The 27,411-nt window shown below is 53.8% G+C and overlaps 1 protein-coding gene across 1 annotated transcript in view; it reads right to left on the bottom strand.

Moving 5' to 3' along the window:
- LOC100903574 (glutamate receptor ionotropic, kainate 2) overlaps positions 1 to 11,845 on the bottom strand; it is a 49,522-nt gene extending 37,677 nt beyond the window's left edge. Inside the window, exons 1-3 of the mRNA XM_029112655.1 lie at positions 11,740 to 11,845; positions 11,100 to 11,261; positions 10,686 to 10,937 (exon numbers count right to left, since the gene is read on the bottom strand). Of these exons, the coding sequence (XP_028968488.1) occupies positions 10,686 to 10,937; positions 11,100 to 11,261; positions 11,740 to 11,845 (520 nt within the window). The remainder of the gene's footprint in view (positions 1 to 10,685; positions 10,938 to 11,099; positions 11,262 to 11,739) is intronic.
- Between the last annotated feature and the right edge of the window lie 15,566 nt (positions 11,846 to 27,411).

Genomic DNA, 27,411 nt, shown 5'->3' with positions numbered 1-27,411 from the left:
AGACTGGCCGTCTATTTCTTCGGTCCCTCCAACCTGCCCGTTTATTAGAGACTGCCCGTCTATTGGGGACTGCACTTCAATTAGAATATTCACGGTAAATGGAATGATTCGTCCTGTCCACCGCAATCCACGGCATCCGACTCTCGTGCCCACGTCAGAGCTGTTCTGGGTGCCGTGCGTAATCGACCGTACACGTGTTCCCCGTCATTCTGTTCAGGGGGCACGGCCCTTCTGGAGTTCACCGAGTACGTGCGCTGAATGTGAGCGCTCCGGTCGAGGAGCGATCCTCTGCCGGATTGGAAATCGGAGTACACAACGAGAAGCCAAACAGAGCCGTTTGCTCAAGCCCTTGATGGAAAGATTTCTCTCCGGCTCGATTCTGTGAGACTTAACCATTCGGTTTGGTTCCGTAAACTTCACTTGATAGCGTTTCAAAGCAGTCCAGAGCACCATCGGGATTTCGCTAGCGAGATACCCGCAAACAGCCCTCGCTAGAACGAGATGGAGAATAAATGACAGGAAACGACAAGAAAAAGCCCGGGAAATGGCCGGAAGGTGGGGCGTTGCGTGGATCGCATAAAAAGCAACTGTTGCTGCCGATGGAATGTTGACGTTGTTGCCGCTTCTCCGGGCTCGAGCGGACACTCTGGTGTTGGCCGGCACTTAAGTTGATTCTTCGCAGTCCAGCTTCGTCTGTTTCCCCACTTTACAACAAGCAGCCCGCCAGACGGCCGGCAGGTCCACTGTCTGCGAGCCGCGTAGGCGGCCAGGTGGGTGGATGAGCAGGCAGGCGGCAGAGCTAGTTCGGGATAGCGGAAAGCAACTCTAAAAGCGTCTCTGACTCGAGCAGCGGGATCTGAACCCGTAATGCGGACGGCAACAGCAGCGGAGAGAGTTTCGACGACTGAAGGGAAAGGCCGTGTCATCTCGAGTCAGTCTTGCTCGCTCCCAGTTGCGTCCAACGTCTTTTCGAGCCCGAGGAATATGTAGAGACAGTGGGGGGGAAGAGGAATCGCGAACAAACACGTCATGAAGCCACAAGTCGACTTGAGCCGGAAGCGCATCACAGATCCCGGTGAGCTGGAAAATCTGTAGCGGAAATTCGGTGCTCAAACAAAGTCGTTCGTCTCGTTCTAAATCTCTCGAAATCGCATTTCCCCTCCACCCATGAATTCCCCAGCGGTGCGAGGTGCCTCCGGAGATCCGGATCCCTCGATGGGTATCTAAGCAACTCGTCCCAAGTTGGACGTCGATGCACCCATCCTGTAGCGAGCCCTCGACAAACGCTCATGTCTGAAGCAGGACATCCCGGAAAGTCGGTGGAGTTGTCGTGCGTGACGCGGAAACGGAGTGAAGTCTCGTTATGTCTGCTTGCGTGCAGAGCTGAGCTCGCTGCGCATTGCTGCTCAAACCCGAGCGCACAAACACTTACTACAAGACAACAAACAAACAATCGCTTAGCCATTTGTATGATAGCTGACGGCTTGCCGTTAACGTTCAGAAGCGACCCGCCTTGAGACAGAACGGCGTGTCGGCCAGCAGTTAGCTCACTCGGCTGTGCGTGGGAGCGGACGAGACGAGCGAACGTACGAACAAACAAACATACAAACCGACCCACCGAACAACAAACCGCCGAGTGCATTCGTCAAGGACGTTCGTTCGCTTCTCCCGTCCACTCAACGCCCTAATCGCGTTTTCTCACCTGCGATTCCATACGGCGTTTCTGACATAGAGGACGAGGTTCGACATGTGCACCGGCTTGTCAACCGACCGGTCCGTTCAATTTTGTTTGTTTTTGTCAGTTCCGACATCTGCATTAGCATCGAGCAGCCAACGACGGCAGAAGCGACATGAATCACACGAACGACAGAAGTCAAACAACGGAAGCGAAACGAGACGTAGGCCAACAAGATATCGGGCAGGGGGAGGGGAGAGGGATCGCGGGGCGCCGGCGAGGGGTCGAAGGAGGAGCGTGAGGAAACGGAGAGAGGAGGAGAAGGATTTCTCAGACTCGTCCGATAAGCGGGGACTCAGGAGCACGTAAAGCGGTCGAACCGCCGCCAAGACCGCGGCCGCATCCGGCAGGATGTGGAAGTCTCGAGCGTCGCAGGCTGCGCATACCGAGCTGCAAGCGGACAGCGTTCTTCCGTCCCGCCGTCTTCTGTCTGTAGGACTGTGTGCTGCCGCTGTAATTGCCGACTGACTTTCAGACATATTGGCGTCTTTCTATGCCGCCGTCGTTGCCGCAGGCCTGCTCCCCCCGGCGACGACTGAGCAAGCGACCGATGGACCAGCCAACCGAGCAACGAACGGAGCGAGGGTCTTGCGTTCCTGATGGATCAGATCTTTCTCGATTTGCCGGCCCCGTTCGCCCAGTCCTCATCCCCGATCGGGAAGACGGACCGATGGAGAACGGACGGATCTGATCTTGGCTTTGGTGTCGCATTCCTGTTTGTCATCGTGTCTTTCTTTATTTTCCCCCACTCTTTTTCTCGATCTAATAGTAGCTATCTAGTTCGGCGATGACCTCGGATCAGAATACTTCGAAGAAGATCTCGTACACTCGTTTGCTCGACCACCCCGACACACGAGCACACACATCCAAGAGATATGACGAGAGCTCAACGGCTGTCATGAGAGCCAACTTGCACCGGATAACGACGGGACGCTCCGCATCCGAGCTCGTGCACTACCGCGACCGCGGGCGTTATCCGAGGAGACATTATTCCTGTCACCTGCCTCATCGACCTATCTACATACGACGACAATTGATACCTGCACGGGGCATCAACAACTCCATCGATTACGACTCGCGGTCATGAATTATAGGCATCGGCTCCGACGGGAATCAACGGCCTAATGAGTCAGTCATCTGCGTCCATCGACCGATGACTGCGGATCATCAATATCCATCCAGAACAAAACGACAATGCTTTGCAGATCTACGTACGTACGTAGGTACGCACGCTCATACACGCTTGTGGGTGTAGGACAAAGTTGAGGGAATGCGGATGCGCTCGCGGGATTGTGCTTAAATGAGCGGGCACGGAACAAAAGTTCCTGCAGGTATATGGATTCTCGAATGGAAGGCGTAATAAATGCGTGGATTAATGAATGGACGACGACCGGACGGAGCAACGGATGAGCGAGCTAGCGAGCAGCTGAATGAACGGGAGTATCTAGGGAGCGGATTAAGTAAATGGTCCCGAGTCCGTCCCGGGTCCGCCCGAAGCCGCCGCGGCCGCTTGCACACCTCGCGCCGCGGCTCTTGCCACCACTCGCCTTTAACTACACACTTTTCCCATAGAGGGAGAATCACTTTAGTCATTCGTTTCGCAGAGTCCCGATCGCGCTTTAATGGTGCCGGCCAGAGGAAAGAAGCAAAACCCGGATCTGATCGCTCGGCCGCACTTTCTCTCGCTGTTTCAATCTGTCTATATTTTCCGGATTCGCTCCCGCACGCATGGTTCGACGCTTCGAGCGTAGGCGTCCGGTCCATCTGCGAGGGAATGAAGAGGCGAGGATTTCCACATTTCCGTTGTTTGAAAGTGCACGCAAGCGACGTTGATCCCCGGAGTGAAGGGAAATTATGACTTGGAGATTGATGAGCCGAAAGATCCGCACCCTGTCTGTTCCCTCCAAGGTCGGTCCGGACCGATACCGGCTCACCGGTGTGGGCTTATGTCTGCCGGAGACCAGAAATACAGACCAGAGATACGAAGACCCAGGTAAAGTTCCGGACATTTTACCCGCCTCGGCCACTCGAGAAATTAGGAGGATCTGCTGGTCTTACCTTAGGAGCAAATGATGTCCCGGTGCGGCCGAATTAGTGGTTCGCAGCTCTCTCGGGCAAGACAGGACTAGGCGAGAGCTCGAACGAAAGGCTCGAGCAGAGAAAATGAGGGGTCGGCTGGTGACGCTCGCTCAGCACTCACCCCTACGGCTCCGACAACGTATGGAACTCGCGTCGCGGCCTAATGAGACACTGGCGTTGATTATGATCGCTTTCACCCACGCTATCTTCCGACGTCACTTGTTCACGAAGTCTCCACGCGAGTGTTTGTTGACTTCATTCCGCTCCACCGGGGTCTGGGGCATTTCGCCCACCTGCTCCTGAACGCGAAAGGATAATTCCAGACTTTGAAGCGGAAGATTAGGGAAGTGGAGTGAGCATCACGGAGACCGACTGACACAATACATCGAGACCGAGACTGCTCATCGAGAGGAATCTCTGTTTCAACTCCGTTTGTACTTCGGTCTGTTCCCTACATCGTTCCTACTCCTCCCATTTCCCCTCGAGAAGCCGTCATAATAGGCTACAAGATTCAGATGCGTCTCGACATCGATTTCGGCCGCGGTCCGCCTGGCCTAATGCCGTGAATAGGATCGTCCACGATTTCACAATAGCTGGGAATCCTCTCTGGAGATACGAACCTCGAGCGCATCACTCCGAATATCCTACACGGCCGCTCGTCACGGAGACGATAGTCAGATGAGACGCTCCCTATCCGCGGCAGCTAGCTAATCCGTCGAATATCGGAGTGCGAACAAGACTAGAGTTCCTTTCCGCTGATACGTGATCACGATATCGCTGGCTGCAGTCGTTGCCCACCCTTGTTCCTTACTCCTCTCTGCCGACTGCTCCTCGTCTCGCCGAACGGATTAATTAATGACGCCTGACAACGGCCAGTAATCTAACGGCCCTCGTAATCTGGGGGCCTTCTCGCCGAGAACGGGCGAGCCGGTCGAAACAAATCTCGGCAACACGAAATAGAGGATACTACCGTGGTAGATTCGAGGCTGAAAATGACGAATTGAGAGACTCAAGCCGCAGCTGGAGCGACCGTGGAAAGTCTGGGGAGCAGTCAGGAGCGGAAATCCTCCAGAATTCCAGAAACTGGGAGTGCCGATGGAAACGCGAGCGAAGCTATTGGTCCGGCCGCTGGAGCGAGCGGGAACGAGTCGGCTCCCATGGAGCTCTGTAAAATCAGGATTATTACGGATGCGAACGTAGCGGAAATTTTTACGGCTCGAGTTCCTCGCCTGGCTGTCGGAAAAAAAGTTCAGAAGTTCCCCGGCCCCGGCCCCTTCCCCTTTCCTCAGAACTCCAGCCCTGGTTGTCATGCATTCTGAAACACACGAGAAACAAACGCGAACCGAGGAAAAAGCTCTCGGATTGCGGCAACCTGCCAGGGAGCGATCGGGAGTGCCAAGCAGGTTTCGGGAGGATACGACGACGAACGCAAGAATCAGTCATATTCGTCAGGGGAGCAGAGATAAAAAGACAAACGTCGCGCATCGGACGTTTTCCCGTTGTGCAGCCAGCCAGCCGGAGCTCTGAACGGGTGCCGTCACGAGGTCCGAATCCCTCCCGACTATACCCGCCAGCCAGCCAGCCAGCCAGCCAGCCTGTCTGTCTGCCAAGTAGCGCATATCGGTTCTTCGCTCCCGTCGAGTTATTTTTTCGTTTTTTCTCTCTTGTTCCACGAATAAGAGTATTCTGAACAAGCTCGTCGCGTGAGCCTCACCCTTCAAGCTGAGGATTCCTCTCGAGATTTGTCATTCTTCTTGAAGAACTTCTCACACCGTACAAGAACAGCGACTTAGTCCACGTAAAGTAGGTTCTCCTGTGAATGAAGGCGGTGGCGACGGTGGCGTCACCAGCAGCAGCAGCAGCTCCATTAGCTGGGTTAGGACTCCAAGACACCGCGACACTTCGAGGGGACTTGGGAGACGCGTGGAATCACCTCGAGGGAAGTTTGAGCGCCCATTCAAGCGAAGAGCTCTGCGCTCGAGAATCAACTTGAAGCTTCCACTCGGCGAGATCATCTCATTCCTCTCGAAGTTGTCTTCGGAATTGTTGTCGACGTGCTCCTATACCGATCGAGCTCAGCTCTCTTCCTTGGCGGAGGCGATTCCCGGAGGGATCCTCCCATCCTGGTCCTTCTGTCTCAATCAGTGATTTTGTCTAAGCTGGCTGTCCGAATGTTTTATCCGAGCTCCGATAGCGACAAAATGGATGATCACTGTAGATAAAAGCGATAAGAGAGCCGCGCCGTGAGCATCCAATACTTCGGTCAGAGGGAGCTTCGTTCGGGCAACTCTTTGCTTCCCTGTCGCTGCCTCCGTGTCCATCGGTCTGTCTCTTCATTCGTCTGGGTATCGCTGTCGATTGGGCGCTCCGTTGCCCAGCTGGATAGATGGCGAACGCAACAACAGATCATTGTTTTCTAATTCCCACTCTTCCTTCCGTTCCTTTGATGGTAAGCTTACGAAGCAACCGTCGACGTCGGCGAATAGAGAGACGGCTGGGTCGGGCTGGACAAGACCATGAGGAAATGATCGGGGATCGAGAAGGAGACGCGGTCAGAGGACCGGGGAGACAGACACCGTGACCGGCGTCCTGATAGCGGCCGCTAGACTGTGTTGTGATCCTGATGGCTCCTTCATTGTCGCTGTGCGGTCTGCCGTGGCTAGTTGAACGAATGAGCGGAGGCTCCGTCCGACTGTCGACATGGTGCTCGTTGTTGTTTTCGTCGTCGTCGCGAATGCTATCATCGGGTTGCTATGCCCAATATTCATGAATGCCTAAGCAATAGAATGAATCTTAGCCCACGGTATTGCGGAAAACAGTGCACTCGAGCAATCGAGCGTAACGATCGCGACACGACCCCACCGTGACCTCAGTCGGAGAGGGAAAGAAAACTAGAACGGATTCCGATGGGGAGAGAACTTCCGGGGCCGCGAAATCTCGTATCGCGCGTAAGTTCTCCTGGGGCTCCTTCTGCAACAATGTTCGGTCCTCGAGTTTTGTTTGAAGCGGCCGCCTGACGCTAGAGCTCACTCCGCTCTCACGCAGGGATACATCGAGGCTTCTCGTCGGAGTTGGCGTCCCTTGCCGCGGGACGGAAGCTCCATCTGAGTGAGCGCTTTCCACTGCCGAACAAAAAGAAACAGGCCAAAATCGGTTTGAGAGCGACGGAAGAGAAGAGAAGGAAAATAGAGAATCAAATCTGCATAATCCCACGCGTTCAAGGATCGAGTTATAAAAACATGGCGGCTTTCTCTCCAAAAGTCACCTCCCCCTTGCCCCTGTTTCCCCGCGTCATTTTTCCCCGGTCGGACCTCGAGGGAAGTCGACCAGAAGCGTATCAACCGCTGGTTCCTTTCAAATATTCGCTGGCGCCTCACTCCCTTGCATTGATACCGCAAACTCTTCTTCTCTGTCGCAAGCACCAAAAATAATCTTGAGGCGAGCCGCTGACACGCTGTCTGCTGGGGGAATCTAATATTTCTCATCGGCTTGATCTCTTGATGACTCCCTGATTCGGAACCGGATGGGGGCACTGACGAGTATGCCCATTTCCTGGAGTTCGAACTCGACCAAGAGTCGGACCCTCCGCTGGAGTCCTCGGACGGATCTCGACTAGCTAGATCGTCTTTGTAATTACAGCGTCGGATTCGTAGCTCGTGTGTCCGTCCTTCCGTCTGTCATTGTACGGCGCGTCCTTCTGTGCTTGTATTCCGTCTCTAATAGCAATGTCGTGTAGATTCCCGCAGGTGTGTTTCATTCACATCCGATGCGTGAAGAGCTCCACATGGCCATGTACGACGACAGAGATACACGAATCGAGTTACACCGGCACACAGAACAGCGGGATTCGGTTATGTATCGGACGGTCGTTCGCTTATACGTACACTTCTGAGCTCGACGCCACATTCTCCATCATTGGAGCCTCATCACATTCATCGACATCTCCCTGCGAAGTTCTCGATGGTGAAATTAATTATTATCGAACTACGAACTGGATCCCCCCTCAGTTGGAGGATCGAGTCATCAATGGATTGGATGGCACATCAACTGATTGCCTGGCCGCCAATCGTGCGGCCGACCGAGCGCTTGTTCAGCGGTGTCTCCTCACCACGATGAATCATACCGGGGACGGGTGAGGAAATGAAGCACACGCCCGAATCTATCGGCGTAGGGAACCCGAGACCAACGTTCGCATCTACGAATCCCTTTCGGCTCGACTCTGACCGAGATACTTTTCACCATACCGCTAGTTTCAGACCCTGAAGAAAGCCTGTATGAACAGAAGCGGGCGACGTGAAGGGGGGCGATTCCATGTTTCCCTCCCAGCGAATATTTTCCCTGAGTTTCCTAGGCGGGCTGCGGAAATTCTAACGGAGAAGAAGATGAGCTCGGGAAGCATGGCTCCGGTGTCTATGGGGAACATAATTGACCCGGTCATGCATAATTTATTGTTGACAAGTAATTGACACCTCCGTAGTGCCTCGAGTCGCGTCGCTTTTTTTTGGTCACTAATAGCTATTGCGAGGAGCCGAGGAGGGCTACTCGCCGGGATCTTCCGGCTGACGAACCCTCGACTCCATCTCGCGCTGTCTCATCGTGACGTAAAGACGCGAGACGCTGTCAGCGATCATGTTTTCCACGTCATCGCCACGGGCGATCTGCGGTACGTGATGCGAGCAACTTGGACTACGGACACTTTACTCATTGAGTACAGAGAATGCATATCGTTTCCTTTTATCGGAGCAGCAGTTGCTCAGGGCTGTACAGATACATGGACCGTCGCACAGCAGGCTACCGACAGAACTTATTCTGCATCCGCGAGCAGGTTGCGGGAGACGTCAGACCGCGAACTCACATTCAGTGAGCAGAGTTAGCGTGGGAGTCCCTCGGCTTCCCCGGGAGCAGCCTTAGATGGAGCTGCATTTTGGAATCACCCTCATTTGGGGGCGCGGGGAAGGCAGAGGAGAGGCTTCACATCGACATTGAAGTTTCAAAGAGCATTCCAGACACCGAGAAATTGAACGCTCCTCGAGCTCACCGCTCTCACTCGGACCCCATCATGACGATTGCTCTTGAGCCGAGCGTTCCCACACCGATGCTGAAGGTAGGAAATCGCTATGTTCACGCGAGGAAGAGCTCCCAATGAACGATCGACGCGTAAAACCGGCCACCCGGCAAGACCCGAGCATCGAACACGTCTACTGCCGCGACTTGATGGTCTTCCTGAAAAGCGCTTCTCGGATCCGATGCAGTCCCCCGAAGTCGTCCGCTAAGCTTTTGCTTAAACCCCGCCGAGGTGAAATATTGTTTCACATCGCGAACCGCTAGGACGAGACTCCGCGATGCAACGCAGACGACGGCTTCTTGGGCGATGAATCCGGAATCCATGAATGTATGATTCGATATATCAAGTAACCGCGATAATACGGTGAAAGTCGTGGAGTACGTGCGTTTTTATACTTATAAAAACCGACTCCTGTCTAGTGGCTAAGACTGAATATTTATTTGCTTGTCTTTCCTCGGATATCCAGACGCTCGACGGAGTCTAGGTAGCTGTTAAGCTCTTAGAAAACGTCGCCGGGAGGAGAGAACACCACCTACGAGACGATAAATCCTCGAGATTATACAGCACTATAGAGCGCCGCGGTGTCGTTTCTTCTGGGTGTTTATAACGGAGAGGGAACGAGGACGGGACTTACAAGAGAAACGGAACTCGTCCAGTCTTTTCAAGGAGAGACCGTTTGCTCGATAGATTGGTTAGCAAGCCGAAGAATCAGCGACTTGATCATAGGAAGACTTCGCGGCTCCGGGCTCAAGGACCCAATTTGAGACGGGTCGCGTTCCGCACGCCACCCGCGGAATCGTGACGGTCTCTACGCTTTCCAATCATTCTCGATCAGAGCAGACGATCGATTTCGTGCGTGAAGCTCGACCAATCGTCGAATACATACGCGGGGAGTCACGTGAACATCATTCTTAGAAAGTCGTCACCGAGACTCGCGAGTCGTTCGAGACTCGCGCGTTCACCAAGCTGGCAGAATAAATCCAGAGGTAATGGAGAGGAACGAAGCTGGGTGGGGAATCGCACGAAGCGATTGACCCTCAGACTCAGCGAATCTGCGGTTTATACAGTCAAGTGCTTGTTTCTCTGGCTTCTCCTCCCGCTCACGGTGACGCTGTGGAGCGGGTCTCAAACTCCAGCGGTTTCGTTGGCCAGCAGCCTACGCGCTCCATCAAACGTCGCTCACAACCAGCGAACGAGACATTTCGTCCCAGTGGTAGCAGCAGTCGCTTGGAAAAGCCTCAAGAATCCCATCTTCCTCCCTCAATCACGCTGGACACTATTTCAGACCGTTTTACCAATGTGAGCTCTTCGGCTCAACGAGAGCCTCTGTCTCGCTACAGGAGGAACAATCCTGTTCCCCAGGAGTAACCGTTCGTTCCGATTGATTCCCCTGATCCACAGGACCAATGAGCCTTATATGACACTGCTTGGCTGGGAGCTCAGAAATCTCCAGTCCAGCGAGGACGAATTCTGACCGGGTATCCGCTGGTGTGCGCGAGGAGCTTTCTCGTTGTTCTTGAGCTCGAGTCACACCTGACGTTGCAGACTACCGAATTTTCGGGACAACTTTAATTCGCCTCGTCCAGGCACCGTTTCAAGTTCACTTGGAAGCAATTAGCTGACTGCCGGAGATATTTGCGGAGAGAGCCTCTGACGAAGCTTCCTCCTCTTCTCTCCTCCTTCCGTGGGCTTGGGAGCGACTTCAATTACTCTCGAGTCGCTTAGCTCTCGCTTTTCTCTGAGGCCCAGCGGAAGTATCTGCCAGAGAAAGTCCTCTGTGAAGGGTTGAACTAAAAGCTCACTTACAAATATCGTCCTGGTAAAGTACAGCAATTTTGGTCCAATTGAGGTACGAGACGAGATCCTTGAGAGAGTTGCCCATGACCTGCGAGTCCGGGTGCAGATTGATCGAGAAGTCTTTTACGTCCGTCTCGAGGTCTAATCGTGATTCGATGTGCGGGATGTCAAGAGAGTCAGCTAGCGACTGGATATGGCCTCCAACAACGGGATCCGAGGGACCAAATATCGTTGCTGCCCCCTCCTTTATTAGATGGCACGCTGGAAGGAAGAATATTTCCTTTAAGGACCTGGTCCGCTCGTCGCCCGAGGATAAGGCAACCTCGCTCATTCCGTTTACGGAGGAAAACGCTCTGGGGTCGAGCAGATCATCCGTGAGCAAGTCCCGCGCGACGATGACACGGAACGAGACGGCTCGCTTACCCATCTTAGCAGCGCGGAAACTGTTGCCTCGTGGCACGTACTGGATGTCGTACTGGAACGTCACGTTAGGAAGGAGATTTCGGTCTTTGTTGATTCTCATTACGGCGTACTTGAAGGCCAACTCCGCTGAACTCCCTTTAAGCTCTTCTGTGAACAAGGCTCCTGGAAGGAAACGAAAGGTCTCAGATTTCACTCCTTCGAACTTTGGAGGTGTATTTTCCGACCCGAAGGCGGCGCAGCGTTTCGACAAGAACCCTCGACCTCCCCTCGGTTTCGAATGACGTCGCTCCGTGTATTTTCTTTTCGATTCTTATATTCGATGGAGGGAGCGTCGGATGCTCGTATTCCTCAGTTCCCGTCCTATATCTCGGATTCCTAGATTCAGATTTCGGCCACGTCTGTAAGCAGGGTGACTGGCGGACTTTTGTGCACCACAGTGGTAAGCACGACATTAGCATTGTGTTGATGCGGCAAACATCTCACCAGAGCATTAATCACCGGGATTTTCCGTCCGCCGCACCGCCTACCCGGTCACGTCATCAGAGCGAAAAAGCTTTCTCCGAGTGAGTACTTTTCTCCTTGGGAGGAGCTCAAGCCAACAGTTTACGAAAACTGAAGACCCCTCGAGTGACAAGTTCACGTCTCCCCTGTTGCTGTTGATACAGACCCTGCTCCCACTGGCGTAGACCTTTTGGCACCGCGGCACTTAGTACTCGGAGAGGATCGAAAGTTTCGGGGTTCCGCATCTCGGAAAGATCACAGAATTCACAGACTTCATCCAGATGGATGTTATGTGACTATTCCGAGGGGATGATAAACATGACGAGCGGAAAATTCCACAGATGGCACGTGACACACTTTTGATCCATCAGGCGACAGCGTGTGTTCGGGGGCGCTATCCTGTTGATGGAGACTTTCGGGTGTCTTTTGAGCGTGATCTTTTCCATTCATTTCTCGCTGTGAGTGTGTTCTTGTCGAGCCGCCCCCGCGAAATTCTTGAGCAACCCACTGAGCGATGGAGCTCTCGGAGGTACCTTCCGTTGGCAACGAGATTTTATAACGGGGAAGAGTTGTCGTGCATGAAATCCCAAAGTTCGAGTGTGCACCTACGTATGTAGGCAATCCGGATTCCGAAACTCTTTTTGAGGGGTTTCTCGCGCGTCAACCCCCCCTCTCGGCTGGAAAAGTTCCCAGTGAGAGGGTGACATTCGGATCCGGGTCAGGCCTCTCCCATCCTGGCTTGACGAGGCGACAAGGGAACGAAGCTCTGCTCACACACGGACTTCGGTGTTAACCATCAATCTCGATATCACCAACTCACAACAATGGTCTATCTGCCTTTCTGCCAAGGCTCGCTATCTATCTGTTGGTCCATCCGCCTATCTTTCCGGCGTCCATCGATCCCGTCGAGCAAGTGAGCGACGGGGAGGGCTACCCAGCCAGCCACCCACCAACCAACCGCGCAACGGACGCTTTTTCCGTCTGTCTCTCCGTGGGAGTATCTGCAGCCGCCTGCAGGCAAAACGAACGGGGAAACTTGGTCTGTGTAAAGCGGCCGGATTCTCTGGTAGGTAGTTTTGCCGGCCCCGCTTAGTTCTACTCCCTCGCTCTCGGAGGCACGAGAGACGCCTAATATTTCCACAGGAGCTGAAAACGCAGCCGAACGTAATATCGGGCGAAGACGAGACTCCGGGAGCGTCACGCTATTCACTCACTCAGTAATTGATCACGAATACTCGAACCTTCGATGTCGCGATGGTACCACCGATAATACGCACCAAGAGCGGGATTTCTCATCGCGCGGTGATTCCCGTGATAATCAACTGGAAAGGGTGGGATGAATCACGAAGAGGATCACCCCAAGGTCCCCAAACGACAGAGTTCCTTCCTGACATTGGGCCTTGTATTGTAATATGGGGTCCGATTCCGCTAATCCCTCAATCGGCGCGGGAGTCTCGACCAACGGGAAGGATCCAGTGCCCTAATCGTGAGAGCCCTCGACTACAGACTCGAGTGACTTCATACAATGGCGGGTAATTTCGGAAAGGGCAGATGCTTATTTCCATAAAGGGATTCCACGCGACTCAGACGCCCTCAGACAGCTTATTCGCCGTCACTCGGAACGAACGTTCGGCTGTACTAGAACCACATTGCGAGCTGGAGGTGAACTCCCCTGGGGTTCCCCGTAACTTGATTCGAGACGTAGGACAAGGCGGAAGCGAGAAACGTCGATCGGCCACCGGCGCCACCGAAAGGCTCCGAGCGGGAAGCGCCACCGAGGACGCACGGATGTAGCGGAAGCTACGCATTATGAAAATCGGAATCGTGGAACGAATTAGATTCTACGGGGAGCGGAAAAAAGAAGAAGCATCCCTCGGGAATTCAGTTCTTGATCGTAGGCGTTCGGGAGGCCATTACGAAAATCGTTGCCGAATCTATTCAACGTATTATACCCTCTAGGCGGCGTTCTGCGTGAGATTTCGGAATCTCATCGGATCATTCGGTTTCCGACTTCTTTCAACGAGAAATTCCAACTCCGCTCAGCTTTTCACCTCCGACACTCTGCGAGCGTCAGTCGAATTCCGATCCGAGGACTCCATTCATCTCCATTGATTCTTTTCGGCCATCTGACTTCCGACAAAACTTATCTCTTTTTTCAGTCGCCTACGCCCAGTGTGCAGCCTCGACGGTTCGTCGCTCGGACCGTATGTTGGCCGGCTCGTCTTCCTCGGAGTTCAAACCCTTTGCGGCGAGACGCTCCCGCCGCTTCGGCAGAGTTGTAGCACGAGGCTCTTTCGGTTGCTTATGCGCGTGGGATGGGAGAGAATAGCAGCAGCAGCAGCAACAACGACGACGACGACCGAAAGTCCTATAGAAGAAAATACCAAAGAACGAAGACTACTTCTGAAAGCGCCGAAGGCTTCTCCTATCGGTCGGCGTGTCGTTCGCTCGGCTGCTGGTGGTTGTGCTGATGCTGTGCGGTTCCCTTTGAATAGAGCTCCGTTTTGCGGTGCTCTGCTGTGATCCGAGAAAGCTCTCGCGTTCCTTCGTATGTCAGTCACCCCGTGTATACGAGAACACGCTCATCCGGCTCGCGTTGGGGTCTACTACAAACTACGGACATGACGTCAGCTATTGAGCGTGGCCATGAACATTCAAACGTTGTTCAATCGACGAAGATCATTCTATTGGCGAGCGATCGATCGGATAACCGACCGGCTCTCCGGGTTCGCAACACGGCTGGACGAGACTCCTTATCGCCCCCCAGTGAGTTTTTCCACAAAGTTCGGACCTTCTCGAGTGCAGATCTCGACTTTCACGCGCTGCAACCCGCCTGCGGAAGTAAACTTCTTATCCGAGCTCGCACCCCTGCAAAGATTCGCTCCATGACGACTTGTTCCTCAAGACCTGTGGATTCAGTTGGGCACCTGAGGTCACGGCATCCGCACGCATACTCCTGCGATGCTCTCCTGACCTCTCTCAGGTCCGATATAGCAGCAACACGCCCGATAGCAAGTGTCGTGGTCTTGTATTCACAGCACAGCTGAGCCGGCCGTAGAGTCGCTCACCGGGGAATGTATCCTAGACTGCCTCTTACTTTCGGCGCCGTCGTAGCCGCTCGGCTCGCTTAAACTCTCAGTCGACGGAGACGCATGCGACGGATGTCCATGGACAGCCAGCGATAGTAAAATAAAATGAATATCACAAGAGGTGCCGCATCCATTGTATCAAGGCGGAAGGGTAATGGCGATAGGCTAGGGCCCTTGGGCCACCTCAGGAGCCGTGGCATCTGAGGCATCGCTGACCAGCGCCGTAGGAATCAGTGGCGTTGGCAGCCTGTGAATGAATGGCTGAAGCGGCCCTTTGTTCCGATTCAGATTAATTTGCATTGCAGATCAACCACGTGATCAGCTGGCCAACCAAGCACACCGCACGGCGATGAAGCCGCGCGAGCCACGCGCTTCGTCGCCTTGAGCGTACATAAGTGAGATATCACGCTCTATCCCTCTTTAGAAGCAAGTTCCGGGACTGACGATATTCGCGATCCGAGTTCGAGCGAGAGTCTTGATTTAGACTTGGGCACCCGAGATTGCCTTTCCCGAGTTCTTAGCGACATCGGCGACAGAACTCGTACTATGAATGAAGCGTCAGGTTGCCGAAAGGTCGAAGCACAGGGCTCATCATGCACAGATTTGCATCGATCACCTTGACCTTGTCTCGTGCGAGAGCTCGTCGGGTCAAACTCCACATTAGGTGGCCGGGTACTTCCTGCGAACATTTCATCGGGAAAGCTTTCAGAGAATCTACCGATACCGAGAGTGTTGGTGTCTAGAGAAATCCCTTGGTTCCCTTTCTCCCCCGGCGATCGCCGAATAGGATCCCCCGGGCCATGATCGACCGGATTTCGGTGTACAGCTCTCACGCACTAAAGCCGTTGCGGCGGGACCGGGAAGCGGTGAGGGAAAAAACGGTTGGCTTCCTTGTGGATTAGAGCTGATTAAGTCTTGGAAGGCTCAGGTTTCTTCTCACAGCAGGGGAGATCGGGTGAGCTCAGATCGCGCCTCTGATTCATTCGCAACAGTGTGCAAAGTTCAACACGTACGGGAGAACCTCGCTGCGGCTAGTTGCGTGCCGACATCGATTCCGTCGGGCTCGCTCCCGATAAGGGACGAAAGAGAAACGGAATGTCGAATCTTAGGAATTCCCTCGTTCCATGACTCTCACGCGGCGTAATTTTCCACTTGGAGGCTTGTTGGCTAAGTGGGTACCTCGCTCGGACACCGTTCGGATTAAAATTCGAGGCCATTGTGCTACCCGATTGCCAACGACTTTGTCGAAGAAATTTATTGCCGACAATCGCAACGGCACGACACGGAGAATCATCGAGCTTCTGACTCCGGGAAGACACGGTCCGCCGCCGTTCACACCGAGAAGCTCTGGATGGATCGGGCGATTCGTCAGATACCATGCACCAGACCCGGAGAGGCTGTATCATACAGCCTCATGAATTCGCTCGGGATCATAGAATAAAAAGACAATAATAATAATTCTTAAGGTGAGGATTCTGCGATTGGCAAGCAATCGTAATTCCATTGTCCTGCATTCGCCGCCCGGAAGGGGTTCTCGAATACTTGACGCAGACGACTTCAGTCGAGGATGGGCTCGAGTTTCCACTTGAGGCGCGGGTCACAGACAATTGCCGCCGAATTCGCTCTCGGCACCTGAGAGTGTGTACATGCGCAGCTGACTCCGTAACGACCCCGTGTAGCTAGTTTGTTCGAGCTCCGCCTTATTCCTTGCTGCTTCCTTCCCTCCGTTTGATCGCCCATCGTTTCGCTTATTCGTTCGTGTTTCTAATAGCTTACTCAGCACTCGCAAGAGCGGCGGTTCGGATATCGAACGGGAGCTCTCAGGCCAAGACGAGCATCGAACGTACAGCTCTCTGGGTCAGTGTGAGGTCTCCGTGAGACTCGGTCTCTTGTTGTTGGTAACATCGTCGTCTCCGTCGTCGTCGTCGGCGGCAGGCCTTTGTTTTTGATGCTATTCATCGAGGAAGCGACGAGGCGACAGAGATGCGAACAGCGAGACAACTGGTGAGAGTGTCGCTGCTCCTTCGGGACAAGGAAAGCGTTCCCTTGCTCCGAGCCATTCCACCTCTTCCGTGTGTCTTCCTGTCCGATGCCGGTGGTAATCTCGTTCTGCGCTCCCGGTGCTTCGATGCTCTCCGTTAGTTGCTCGCCGTTCGTTTCTTAAGCGGAACCCGAGGCGATCATGTGCTATGCTATCGGCTTATTCTTCGTCTGTTGCACGGAGACACTTCGAACCCTTGGAAGCTCGTTGGGAACGATCGCGTGAAAACAAGAAATATAATCAGATAATCAGACTTGTAATGACAGAAGGAAAAAAATGGGAATTTCCCAACGAGAGCATTCGGTACATAAAACATACGTATATGAACCCTACGTATATGTGCCGTTTCGAGTTCGTTCCAGTGTTCATGTCATCGTTCATGCGAAAACAATCCGATCCTTCAGGATGTCGTTTCGCAGGAATTATTGATCATCCGCGGCGGATTAGAAGTCGTCGGAAGAGGTGTCGTAGCTCTTCGCGCTCGCACCACGATCCTGAGTGGATCGTATCGGGAGGGGGATCCCTCTGGCGAAGAATCCGCCGAGCATGTCACATGACGAAGGATTTTGTAAAAATCATGTAGCGACGAGATCCGTTCAACTCCCTCGTCGAGCGCGAGCGTCCACATCATTGACGCGAGCCGAGTTTATGGAGGAATCGACAGCCTCGGTCGCTGCTACGCGCCGCTTGACGATCGATCAATTAAGTGAAGCGGTGTCGTTCGCGGTCAATTAGTGGTCGCATGCCGCTCGCGACAAAAGGCCCCATCTTCATTCAACTTCACTCTATGCTCCGGGGACGAGAGGCTGAGCTTGAAGCAGAGCTCGATCCAGCGGCGTGTTATCGGAACCAATCGCGAGTCTTTTAAATGTTGTCATAACTCGATGGGCTCACCCAGAACAGAGAGAGCAGCAAATATGCACTTAATGAAAATCTATCGCGGGAATCGAGATTCCGGACCCGGCCATTTTCAGCACTCGACGAGCCTCGAAACGAGGGCTTTCTATCGAGGAGGAAGTACTCCGGGTTTCATTCCTGTCGTCGACGCCGAGTTCCTCCCCAGCGAGTTTCCCGTCTTGGCAGCTGAAGTAAACACAGCAGCGGATACGCACATGAGCGAGTCGGTTGACGTGTTGTTCCTTCCTCTTTCATCCGTGTTTCTCACTTGCAGCCGCTGATATTTGACTTGCAACGAGAGACACAGCGGAGAGGGGTCGTTCATTCGCTCGCTCGCTCGCTCACTCGGTTGGTCGCTTGATTCTTCCTTTCTACCTTTTGTTTGTTATTAGGTGGTTTGTTCGTTGTTTGCGGCTTGCCCGTTCGCTTTCTCGCTCGCCCACAGCCTCCTTCGTTTGTGTTGCTCCGTCTGCGATGCTGCCGGGCTGCGCGTTGAGTCAGGCAGTGGGCGAAGGCTTAAACCCGCCGGTGACGTCACTGATTGCGTGGAAGGATACGTCGGGTGTGGCAATACACAATGCGGGGGTGGCGTGCTGCGTCGAAATGCAAAGCGTTGCTTGGCGAACAATCGAAAATCAAAGACAAACGGAATCGCGTGGTCCTTCCTGCCTGGTCGGTATCACGACCGGTGACCGGATCTGCTCGTCGGATGATCCTCTGGACGAGAAGGGGAACTGACGAGCCCTCGGAGGATTGTCCGTGGGATGCCCTCTTGTTCGCTGATGATTGCGGAGAGATTACGGACACGTCAAGCGGCTGACGGGAACGACGGGAGCAGAAGCCGCCTAAGATTGGCATCTTCGATAGACAGATCCTCGGACTCAGCCGGCGCGCCCCTGAGCCGGCTGGCCAACCCTGCGGTCAGCCAGTCAATCCCGTCGGAATGAGCGGCCGAGCGTCTGTTCGTCCGTCACTCGGACTCTCACTTTATCACCGAACGAGATCCTCAACGCGAGTGAGTCGTCTGGTCACACAAGAGCAATCGATCCGAGCGCGCGGAGAACATCCCGCCCGTCTACCCGTCAACACCCTTCTCGAGAAGCTCCGCTTGATGTCGGGATAGCTCTGCGTCTGTCTTGCCATTCTATGCTCGCTGGGAGCTTGTTCGTGGCGTACCAAAAGCCTCCTCCTCCTGTCTGAGCCTGTATCTACCGTAACCCTGCTCACGGGAGCCCCTTTCAGCTGCAGCCTTTATCGGGCTCTGCGGGAGCGACAGCGCTGCGAGCCGCTTCGACTTCCAATGTTCCGGCTCCTCTTTACTGAGCCGGTGTCCTCTTCCTTTCGTCGACTGCCGGCACGCGCCTCCCCGCCCCAGAATCTTCACGGAATGTCGGCAAAGCTGATCGAGCGCTGAGACAGGTCGAGAACAAATCATAGAGGACTGTCGAACCTGCGCCGACCTTAAGGTGCGGAAGCCGTCGTTCGCAGCGATAAAATCATCAAAAGATGGACAAGCTCGCCGCCAAGCCTGGAGAGATAGATAATTAGCCCCTCCCCAGGAAGCACTCATGGGCTTCCCTACGATGCTTCCAGCAGATCATCACGTCTTTAAGATGTCCCTCCGAGTTGTCGTCGAAATAATTCCCCTCAGGAGAATGCACGGCGTTCCTCCTCAATTCAGCGCCCCCGCGAGCAAGATCCAAGCGAGCTCGTTCTTTTCGAGAAGAGTGGATCGTTGGCCCGTTGAGCGCTCGATCGTCGGGGACGCATAGAGAAACGAATGCTGCCACCGCTTCGGCAGTCAACAAGTACACCATCATCTGCGTATTCCCCATCGCCCACCTTCTCGGATCCTCATCTTATTCCTATCCTGCACCTCTCGGTGGTAAGAGATGTCTAGCTGCACATCGCTTTGCTATCACGAAAGCCATCGCAAGGGCGATCGCGAGAGCTGCAGCGAGAACCGCCGCGCCGCAAAAGCTGCCGCCGAAGCTGTCGATGATCCTCCGGCCAACCGCCGCTACAGCTGTGTTCGGGTGCTGCGCCATGAGGTACACCGGAAATCATGTCAATCATAGAGCTTGTCCGGCGAGGACAGCAAATAACCGACACCGTCGACCCTCGCAACAGATTCCGAGTCAAGCTGACTGAGTTGAAAAGAGCCATGCGAGCCGCGGCTGAGATCGAAAAGCGACACCGTTTTTCGCGGACACCATGTGATCGCGGTAGGGAAATGGGATTACGTATCGCATCACGTCAATCAAGCGGGGTGAATATTTATTTTTTCGAATCCAGCATCGTTCAACAGTTCATCTGACGGATATGACCGCCGCGATATCAATGATGAGCTCCGAACCAGATACCGTACCGACACCCGGAGCTCTGGAGGAAGACGAGACGGTCTCGAAAAAAGGGTCGTCGTGGACCTCTCCGGCGAGATGGCTGGGAGGAGGGTGATCCACTTCCCGGTCTGTAAGTCGTGGATCTCGATTCGTGAGATGCCTTTCCCAGTTTCCTTCCTTCCCCGCGATCCCACACTGGGAGAGAACACCGCTCCAGAGAGTGTTGGTATTCGCGATAAGATCCTCGCCGGGGCTCCGGGGAAGGTTTTCCTATGACTTCCTGACAGGGTTTCCGATCGGAAGGTTCGGATCCTCGGACTCGTTGCCAATGTCGCTCTAGCGAGCTCTTCATCCGAAAGACCGCATCCCTGGAGCTGGTTGTTTAAACATAGACGTAGAATTCGGGGCGTACATGTCCCTCGAGATTCGCTCGGCCTTTCCTCGTGTTAGTAACCCCTAGTCGTTCACCCCCGGAAGGTGACACCCGATTCGTGGCATACGAGAATATCTGGTTGGCCACAGATACTGAGGAGAGATTTCACAAGGAGTGCACCCAAACTCCGCATGCGCAGGAACTTCCATTCAGGTTCATGGAGAGTGAGATCGCGAAGATTTATGAGCGCGCGGCTTCCATTCGCTACGACTCCTTTTTATCTGAGTGAAAGTCGCGCCCGAGACCATCCGCTCCGGTCGTGTGCTAGCCCATTCGCTCACATGTGCGTTCACAAGCTATGACGCCGCGTCGGCAGAACTCAGGATGCAACGATCTCGACTGGCTGTACAAAACCGAGAGGGAAAAACTGCTTTCCTCCCCTCTGGTCGACTTTAATTTGCACTTCGGTGGCTTTCCAAAAGGACAAGCAGACCAAGGGGTCGCTTCTGCGAGATGCATGCTCCGCTGCGAGACAGTCGAAAACAGTCGTCTCGCAAAACACGCTCTGCACAAGTTTATTAAGCACGGTTGTTCCTACGTCCGGAACACATGGAGATCCGACGACGGAACAGAAGCAAGTGCTCGAGACGAGAAGCGATGAACTCGAGACGAAGTGTCAAGCAGCTAATTATATCATTTAACGCCTGTCCATTATTGAGTGATTTATTGAGAAAGCCCAGTCAGCAAGCTGGAACTAGCGGAGATTGAGGCGCTAGTAGCAGCAGAGGGAGAACGGAGAAGGGCTCGTTCGAGAATTCGGGTCGGCGCTTTTTCCCTCGAGCCCGGGAAGATACAGGATGAGGAGGCAAGCGGATATCATTGTAGTACCGCAATACGGGGAGGATGCAAACACTTTGGGGAGACGAGCACCCCTTTCTGAGAAACTCGTTCGAGAACTTGGCGCGACGTCGATTAAACATTGCTGCACCGCAAACGCAGAGCATCCCGATCGCGTGAGTCTCGTTTAGTTGCTGTACATCTTTGATTATCTGTCGTGAGACCGTGGGTCGAGAGATTAGAAATAAGTGCGGACGGCAGCGTAATTTTCTCGACGGATCCTCATGTCCAGACCACGTATCAGTGATACTCCACGGGAGCCGGCGGAATTCACCTCTCCCCTCGATTGCCAAGCCTCAGTCTGATCCGGGAGTGAATAATCTGAATGAGCACTACATATATCGACTTCCACTACCGTCATCATCACGACCGCGCGAAAGCTCCCAAACAGCTCAAAGAGCATCGTCGACGTCCGATCTACGGTCTTTGACTGTACGGTGTCGTTCTCTTTTGTTCGCTGCATCTTCGGTGGCAGTCGGCATTCACGCGAAACATCGCCGCCGACGAACGGGTGCTCTTTTCCCTCTGACTTTCGGTCGGTTTTATTCTCACACAGGCCGGCAATACGTCGGCTAAGGAAGGTGTCTCAATAGACATCTATTCGGGTACCTACGGACGTGGACCGGCAGCCGGCGACGTGTCGAGCGAAATAGAGACGCAACCAAATAGGGAAGGGCGACAAAAAGGGTTTGGAAGATAGGCAGTTCTCGGCGAGTCAGCCAACGTACAGGAAGTGGCCTGAATTCAGGATCTCACCCGAATCGAACCAGAGAAGGACTCAGTCAGCGAGTGCTCGGCGCATTGAGCGAGCGCATGATAAACTCGCATGGTTTCCTGAATTGACGCTGAGTCTTTTTCTTACCGGCTCGTGGCTCACACATCCATCCGGTTCCCACCTGCGGCGGTGGATGGCGGCGGAACGTTGCTTTCGCATCGTGGCGCCTTGACGAGACTCTTGGCGCCAGGTTATTGATCTACGCAACTACCTAAATGATCGCCTGCTTTGTCCCCGACTCTTATGGATTGTCAGCGACTGTTGTGTCGATGCACTATCGTAAGGTGTCGTCGTCGTCGGCGTCGTCAAAAGACGTCCTTGAAAGACGACAATTTTCGGTGTTACGCCGGGTTCCCGGAGGGAACTCGTCGCGCCGCTTCCATCGCCTAGCCACCCTCTTGATGACGGAGACTCTCATGTTGTGGAAAAGCTGAGCGAGCGGAACGCGTCGCCACGCAAGCAGCCTTTCATTTACCTAGTTTTTCTACTAGTTTTCCCCTGCTCTGCAATCTGCCCGCACATCCATCCATGAAGCAGTCGATAACTCTCACTCAGCGACGACGCTACCCAGTGACTCCTCTGCTGTAGATCTGTGGAACGAGAGCTCTCTGCGAGATTCTCACCCAGTCGCAGACCACCGATTCTTCAATTCTCTCAGAACTGATGAATGAGTGCCTGTTGCTGAGGATCCAGAGACGTTCGCCGTGGCTCCATCGCCACTCATTCACCGTCAGCGGTGGCGGAAACGGTGGGAGAGTCGGCAGGTTAAATAGAGACAGCGTAGAACGAAAGTTTGTTTCTCATGGTTCAAGGGGATCCGGAGACGACGGGAGCCGGGACGGTGGCGGCGACAGTTCCACCGCCGAGGTCGCCCGCACCACTTGGCCGGAGAGAAGAACGTAAGACGGACCGAGCGAGAAACACCGTCGTCGTGGAGCTTCGAACTCTTAATTCGACTCCGTGCCGCCTCGATAAAATACTTCCTTCCACACCCTGAGTTCGGCTGCCAAGTTCCTTCCCGGAGGTCTCCGTTTTCCCTTCGATGACCAAGGTCGCCGTCGATCTGTGGCTTTCGCCTGTCGTCTCGCCAGAGAGCAGGGAAGTGCTCCCTCCCCCCGTTTCCGAGGGCTCTCCTAGATGAACTTTCCACCATTCCAGAACAGGAAGTAGGAATTGAGCTTTTGAACGATGCTGATGAATCACAAAGCATTGATGATGAGTTCTCTGGCCGCAGGAGAATCGATCTCTAGCTTTTGGAGTCAATCTCTGTCTAGGGATTATATGAGAGGAGGCGAATCTTAAAGCAACGCTTCTAGTTCTAGAGGAGTCGCTTCTTTCTTGGCTACATGTTTCCTCAAGGCTCGGGCCGAACCAATGAGAGAAAGAGGGGTTGAGATGATCAAAGAAGCTGTTTTATTGGAACACAAAACATATGCCTTCTGGCGATGCAACATCGATTTGCCCGCCGCCTGATTGATATCATCTCAATTCGAATGATGGATCGAATCCTTTCGTAGCTTCCATTAGACAGGCTCAAACAATCGATTATCGAGGCAAGGATTCTAAGTCTCAGCCAGTCAGCCAGTCAGTCAGTTTTTCATATCGCTTGGAAATCCAGCCTCGTTTCAGCACCGAGAGCCATCCGGATTCCTCGAGCTGTTGTCAAAGCTTCTCCCGCGAGGAACTCTTTTGAGAACCTCTCACGGGAACCTCTTACGGGGGCCTCTCACGGGTAACTCCGACGAGGAGTCTAAGATCCGAATGCCTTGTAGTCAGTTTCTCTGTCCCGGGGGGCGCCATGTTGAATTCTTTCTCCTCTGCCAGTTGCAGAGGTTCGATGATGCGCCGCGGATTTCCAAGTCCGGAGAACAGCCCCCGGAACAATCTGACTGCAGAATAAAACTCATATCGGAGTTTTGTGTAGGGGGACGGAGGGGAAGCTCCGTAGAAGCTTGATTCAGAGCACGAGCTCTGTGTCTGTGGAGGCCGGTCGAGCGAATGACTCGTGTGCGCTCGAATCATGAGAGAAGCCCAGGAGTAGCGTCCGAAGGAAGTGCTTTTGTTTTTTCTCTCCGGATGCTATTCCTCCACCGACAACGGAGATTTGAAAGCCGAAAAGTGCATCCGACAGGAGGCGTTTCTCGTCTTGAACGAGCGTTCTATCTCCCGGAAAATCTGTGTTTGATGTTAAAATGCAAATTACCACCCTGAACATACGGGGAAGATTCGTCTCCCGTAGGGAGCCCGCGAATCTGCGAACAGGACCAGCAGACGGAGCCGGGAGGAGATAAGCCTGGTGTTTTGCGACAACGCTTCCTTGGACCATCGGAGGCTGAGGTGTTTGATTAGTTCTCGCTGAATGAATCCATGCAGAGGCTCGCCGCGTTCTGCGTGTATGATCTGAACGATTTGAAACGTATCGAAATTGCTTAAAAACGCTCCAGCCCCGGGATTCCCCACACTAGCGACTCATTCGTATGTCGGTCTGTATATCAGTGACACGCGGCAGCTCGTCAGAGCAGGCACGATATTTTTAAATCTGCGCGGTTGTTGAATAGATGCTTCATGCACACGACGAATCTTTAGAAAGTAAGAAGCTCGTGTCTTCTGGGATGGGATGCGCGTTGCCGCTTATGAACCCATCGATTTGAGCAAAGGGAAAATGATTTCGCTCCGACGCGAATAAACTGCGTCTGCGTCGGACGGCGCCCCTCGTCGAATCGACTCAATCGAATTACTCGAAGGGTCCGACCCGGCTGAATTCTCTCCTGAATTTTCAGCAACAATCCTGGCGGACGAAAACCGCCAACTGTGACGGTCGCTCGGAGGCGATAAGAGCGGTGGCTGATCGCGGGTCAGCGAATGAAATAATCTCCGGTGATATTTTTATGTCGGGAGAAAGGAGCCGATACGAGCGGCTGAGCGCCACTGATTCTGCGAGGAGACGATGATTTTTGTCGCTGGCCTTGAACGCTTAGCCATGAGCGACCGGTTGGCTGCCTGAGCGCAGGCAGCGCGGGAGGGGGCTCGCCGGCCGACCCAAATCCTCTGATTCGAACTTCTGAAACTGCTGCTGGATAAATATCCGTCTCCCGCAACCAAGCCGGCGAGGCACTCATCCGACCGGCCACCGATCCGCCGGTGAGCGGAGGGACGGGCCTATCGGACAACCTCACATATTCCAGTCAGATGAGTTATTTTTACTGGCTGTCGGAGGATTACGGCCCTCGCAAATGAGGGTCTCACATGTGACTCTGGACGACGAATGCGTTCGTGCCCAGGCGGTCGATGACGTTGCCCGTGCCACAAAAGGCTCCGGGATAAAGCAGTGGTCGCACTCCCTGATCGAGGAAAGTAACATGAGACGACATGGTCGAGGATCCCTTCATTGGGCGATCCAGACCGTTCGCGTACCCGCTCCGGACTCGAAATTCTCGTCGGATCGAAGAAGATCCTCGCCCCTGCCGACACGAATGCGGTCGAATGCTCCAGTGGATGACCGTTCCTGCGTTCCTATTCCTTTCGGTCCCCATCGTGCTTAACAAGTGAACGAAGAGCCCCTCCACCTGCATCGCTCGAGCATTGCGGCCGACAGATATCCTTCGACCTCCCGCTGGCTGAGGTGTGTTGTTCTCCTGAGAGGGATGGTGGGCGAAAGAACGAGCGAGCCAGCGAGCGAATGTCAGACCGAATGATACCGGCCGTATCCGCTTGGCGACCCCTACTCACTTCGGATTACCATAGTGAGCATTACGGCGACCTCGTAGACGCTTAGCTCGGGCAATTATTCGTGACGACGCTACTTTCCCGCAAAGTTCCGATCAGCTTTCGGAAGCTGCTAAGGGAGACGGGTCTGCGCGGAAATTGAGGTATCAAAGAATTCCCTCGCTCCTCAGCACGGGGCATAGAATTCTGTCTGCATTGGCGTCGTAAAGGATGCATTTCCAATCACAGAAAGAGGCAGTGACTCTCCATGTGCCGCAAGGAGTGGTCATACTGCAGGTGGCGGCACCCATTGCTCGCCTTGGGCTTGCCCTCCCGCCGGACCTGATTGAGTCGAGCCACGCGATCTGAGCAGCCAACGGACCGCATCGCTTTGTATCGCATACCGCAACATCGCATTCACTTCGAAGCTTCTTAATGGTCCGAGCCGTCCGTTCGTTAGTCGGTCGGTTCGAGGTTGCCTGTTGCGAAATGTTCCGTGAGAAGCAGGGGAAGCTCCGCGGATTTCGATACAGTTCGCTAGCGCTTACCGCCCTTGAACTTGATCTCTGTCGGGTATCGATAGACCCGCACGTCGATCGGCAGCTCCTAACCGTTTTTGAAAGTACATACCTATAATACCTATTCAGGATGAGGTCGGCCGCCGCACGCGACAAACCCCATCTGACTGGGGTATCTCATGGTCGCGGGGTCCTCGACAAGAATATCATCCCGATCGAGACGACGTCAATCTGCAGCGGGAATCTGCGTGTGACACAGAACCTCCCATGTCGGCCATCCGTTCCTCCATGTATTTCCGTTCCCATACTCAGAGCTAAAATGGGAATCTCGAACGCCTGCTCCCGAACGGACATCGACAGTTGAGGAAATTCGAATTTTCCAAGCATCCGCTCCGAGCCGTTTTTCCTCGTTGTTTGTCATCGCAGCGCTCGGTCACTGGAGTTTCTGAACACGCGAGCGGGTACGCGCGCACGCACAGGCACATATGCGCGGAGTCATTGGAGCTCGGGCCGCATACACGAGGCGAAACACTCATCACGAGCGACGGCATGGCTTCAAATGAGATTAGTAGAATTAAGTTCATCCCATTCATTTTTTGCCTTCACTCGGATGTCGCCATTGTTGTAGGCTCCGAATCTACCCCTCTCGTTCTCTTCCCCATCGTCGTCTGCCGTAGTCGCTGTTGTGGGAGCTCCTGCTGCTGGCGGTGTCGTCATTATTGTTGCCGGTTTCCCAGTGTTGAAGACAAACTTATCAGGGAAGCCACTTTTGTTGATTATGACACCCCGCTCCCCTGGTTTCAGATAAACGCCGCGGGCTGCAGTGGAAAAATCCGACCGCCATCTTTTCGTTTTCGCTGCCGCTCGCGGAATCGTCTATTCTTTCCTCCTCTATTGATTACTAGTCCTTGCTACCCGTGCTGTGCCACGGGGAATAGGAAGGAGAATAACGAGAATCGAGTCCCTGGTGATATTATAAGATTAAAGTCTTTGCGATGAATAAGAGAAGTACGTCAGAAGTCGATTCGCCCGGTGGGCATCACTCACATTTCTAAATTGAAGTAGGCGAAGTCGTTCGCGAATCGTTCGTAACTTGCTGTACTCATTCAGAAGAGAGCTAATAATTTAGTATTTTGGCTTCTCATAGTTTCTGATCGGGCCCGTGGCGAAGCAC

Source organism: Galendromus occidentalis, unplaced genomic scaffold (assembly GCF_000255335.2).
Source record: "Galendromus occidentalis unplaced genomic scaffold, Mocc_1.1 scf7180000077524, whole genome shotgun sequence".
NCBI lineage: Eukaryota > Metazoa > Arthropoda > Arachnida > Mesostigmata > Phytoseiidae > Galendromus > Galendromus occidentalis.
The sequence above is the reverse complement of the archived record's forward strand: the minus strand, read 5'-3'. Positions and strand labels throughout refer to the sequence as shown.